Here is a 1,552-nt window from a genome sequence, read left to right on the forward strand (position 1 = left end):
TAATATCATCTTCAAACTGTTAGAAGAATGTGTGAGAGAGAAGTTAACGACAATAAAGAAATCTGATTTGTAATCTGTCAGAAATTAACAATTAATATAACAGTTTTATCTGTCACCTTATTGGTGATAGTGCGACGGATGAAACTTTTTATTCTCACGTGGGGACAGATCGGGGTAACGTATGGGAATAATCCGAGGATAGTCTGGAAAAACATAGGCTACTCACTTTTGTTATTTTTAATTCCTCGCAAACGGAGTCGCAGGCAAAAGCTAGCAATGCTATGAAAGAACATGAATATATAAATTGAAAGAGCTGCAGGAGTGACCTTGTGCGCGATGCCGAGGAAGCTCCTGCAGATGGAGGTCTTGCCGGCGGCGCGCGGCCCGATCACGTGGCACTGGTACACGCTGCGGCTCGACTGCTTCTTCGCCACGTCCACCTTCTTGTCGCGCGTTACTGCGCACACAAACATACCTCACACTATATCTATACTAATATAATGCGAAGATAGATAGATGTTTGTTAAAGTTAATATTCCTAAACGGCTGAACGAATTTCGATAAATTCTGAAAAAACACAGCCTACTCACTTTTGTTTTTTAATTACAGGCGGACGGAATCGCGGGTCAAAGCTACTATGTTCAATATAATCAATTTTACTGAGAATTGCGGCTGTTAAGAAACCAAAATTTATTTATCAGAATAAAATCCTGTCCTTCACAGTTATGTATATTTTTATGTATTGCTTATTGATAAATGTTACTTTCCAACTGGATTGTTAGATTTAAGGTGTCATTGAACTTGTATTTCATTAGGAAATAATAAGAATTTAATCTAAAACATTGTCACTTACAGTACAATAAACAGGCATTATAAGTTAGTTAAAAGTATGTTAACAAATAAATATTATATTCTCTGTTTTTTTTGTACTTAACATATTTGATTCAGCAGTACTTACTATGTATAGCAGTTTTTTGTGACTCATTTTCAAGGAAATTGTAACCAAGGTATGCTAAATAGGCGCTCGTGTTTTGCAAGTCTAATAAAGTCATTAGAGTCCATCGACACATCCAACCTTGCAATGTTAAAAAACCCTAAAAAAGTAAAAATTATTTATACAAATGTGTCAGGTTCATGTAGCCATCAATTTTGTCTGTCAATGCTGAGAAATAACAGAAGTGATGATTATCTTAGTAATATTATAAATGCGAAAGTTTTTATGGATGGATGCATGTTTGTTAGAAGGTATGTCCTAAACGGCTGAATAAAATTTAAGGCACATATATGTAGAATGTAGTCTGGATACATAGGCTACTGATTAATTTCATTTTAATTTCGCGCGATCAGAGACGCAGGGGAAAGCTAGTTAATGTAATAAATAAATATGTAACCTTGTCATTAGTAGGGACAGTGTATCGTAAATTGTGCCATGGTACCCGCGGACAGCAAGAGAATACATTCTTCAGTTCCGTTGGATTGAGCATTCCATCCTTGTCCCTGTCATACTTCTCAAATAACTGTGTCAGAAACTGTTGACCCTTGTATGACAACT

General features: G+C 36.1%; 2 protein-coding genes across 2 annotated transcripts in view; one reads left to right on the forward strand and one right to left on the reverse strand.

The window, feature by feature from the left end:
- Positions 1-35, forward strand: part of LOC106109147 (keratin, type I cytoskeletal 9) — a 6,839-nt gene extending 6,804 nt beyond the window's left edge. The window contains exon 7 of the mRNA XM_013290552.1: positions 24-35. Within this exon, the coding sequence (XP_013146006.1) occupies positions 24-35 (12 nt within the window). The remainder of the gene's footprint in view (positions 1-23) is intronic.
- Positions 12-1,552, reverse strand: part of LOC106109274 (mitochondrial Rho GTPase) — a 3,361-nt gene continuing 1,820 nt past the window's right edge. The window contains 3 exon segments of the mRNA XM_013290702.1: positions 12-457; positions 959-1,094; positions 1,392-1,550. Coding sequence (XP_013146156.1) covers positions 219-457; positions 959-1,094; positions 1,392-1,550 — 534 coding nt within the window. The 3' untranslated portion in view covers positions 12-218.

The sequence above is a fragment of the Papilio polytes genome, unplaced genomic scaffold (assembly GCF_000836215.1).
Source record: "Papilio polytes unplaced genomic scaffold, Ppol_1.0 DF821289.1, whole genome shotgun sequence".
Classification (NCBI taxonomy): Eukaryota; Metazoa; Arthropoda; class Insecta; order Lepidoptera; family Papilionidae; genus Papilio; species Papilio polytes.